The sequence below is a fragment of the Buceros rhinoceros genome, unplaced genomic scaffold (assembly GCF_000710305.1).
Source record: "Buceros rhinoceros silvestris isolate BGI_N320 unplaced genomic scaffold, ASM71030v1 scaffold20982, whole genome shotgun sequence".
In the NCBI taxonomy this organism is placed as follows: domain Eukaryota; kingdom Metazoa; phylum Chordata; class Aves; order Bucerotiformes; family Bucerotidae; genus Buceros; species Buceros rhinoceros.
In genome coordinates, this window is record NW_010397396.1 from 9,469 (window position 1) to 9,909 (window position 441).

The 441-nt window shown below is 61.7% G+C and overlaps 1 protein-coding gene across 1 annotated transcript in view; it reads left to right on the forward strand.

The window, feature by feature from the left end:
• ANKRD2 (ankyrin repeat domain 2 (stretch responsive muscle)) overlaps window positions 1-76 on the forward strand; it is a 3,304-nt gene extending 3,228 nt beyond the window's left edge. Inside the window, 1 exon segment of the mRNA XM_010146248.1 lies at window positions 9-76. Coding sequence (XP_010144550.1) covers window positions 9-76 — 68 coding nt within the window.
• The last annotated feature ends 365 nt before the right edge of the window (window positions 77-441 follow it).

A 441-nucleotide genomic window follows, 5' to 3' on the forward strand; every position in this document is an offset into this window, starting at 1 on the left:
GCGGTGGAAGGGGGACACACGCCGGGCTCTGGAGACCAAGGAGCAGCCGCAGGGCGAGACAGAGGTCCCCGCGTGATGGTGCCAGGGACCGGGGGCCAGGGACCGGGCTCGGCTCCAAGGAGTGGGATCCAGCTGAGCTTGCCCATGTCAATAAAAGCCATCAAAGAGCAAAGTTTGGCTCCAGAGGAACTGTGGGTCTGGGCAGCCTGTGGCAACGGGCCGAGGAAGCTAGGTTGTCCAGGGAGCTGGGTTACTTAGCATCATGGACATGCCCTGCCTTCTAGCACAAGAACTCGAGTGTCAGTGACACCGGGACTCCCCGCTGCAGAGTGCCCCTTGCAGTGCTTCAAAGTCCCACCTGGTCAAACTCAGGGAGGCAAAATACACCAAGGGCAGCTCAGCCTGGGTCTGTGCCGGACTGGAGGTGGCGGTTGTGTTGGG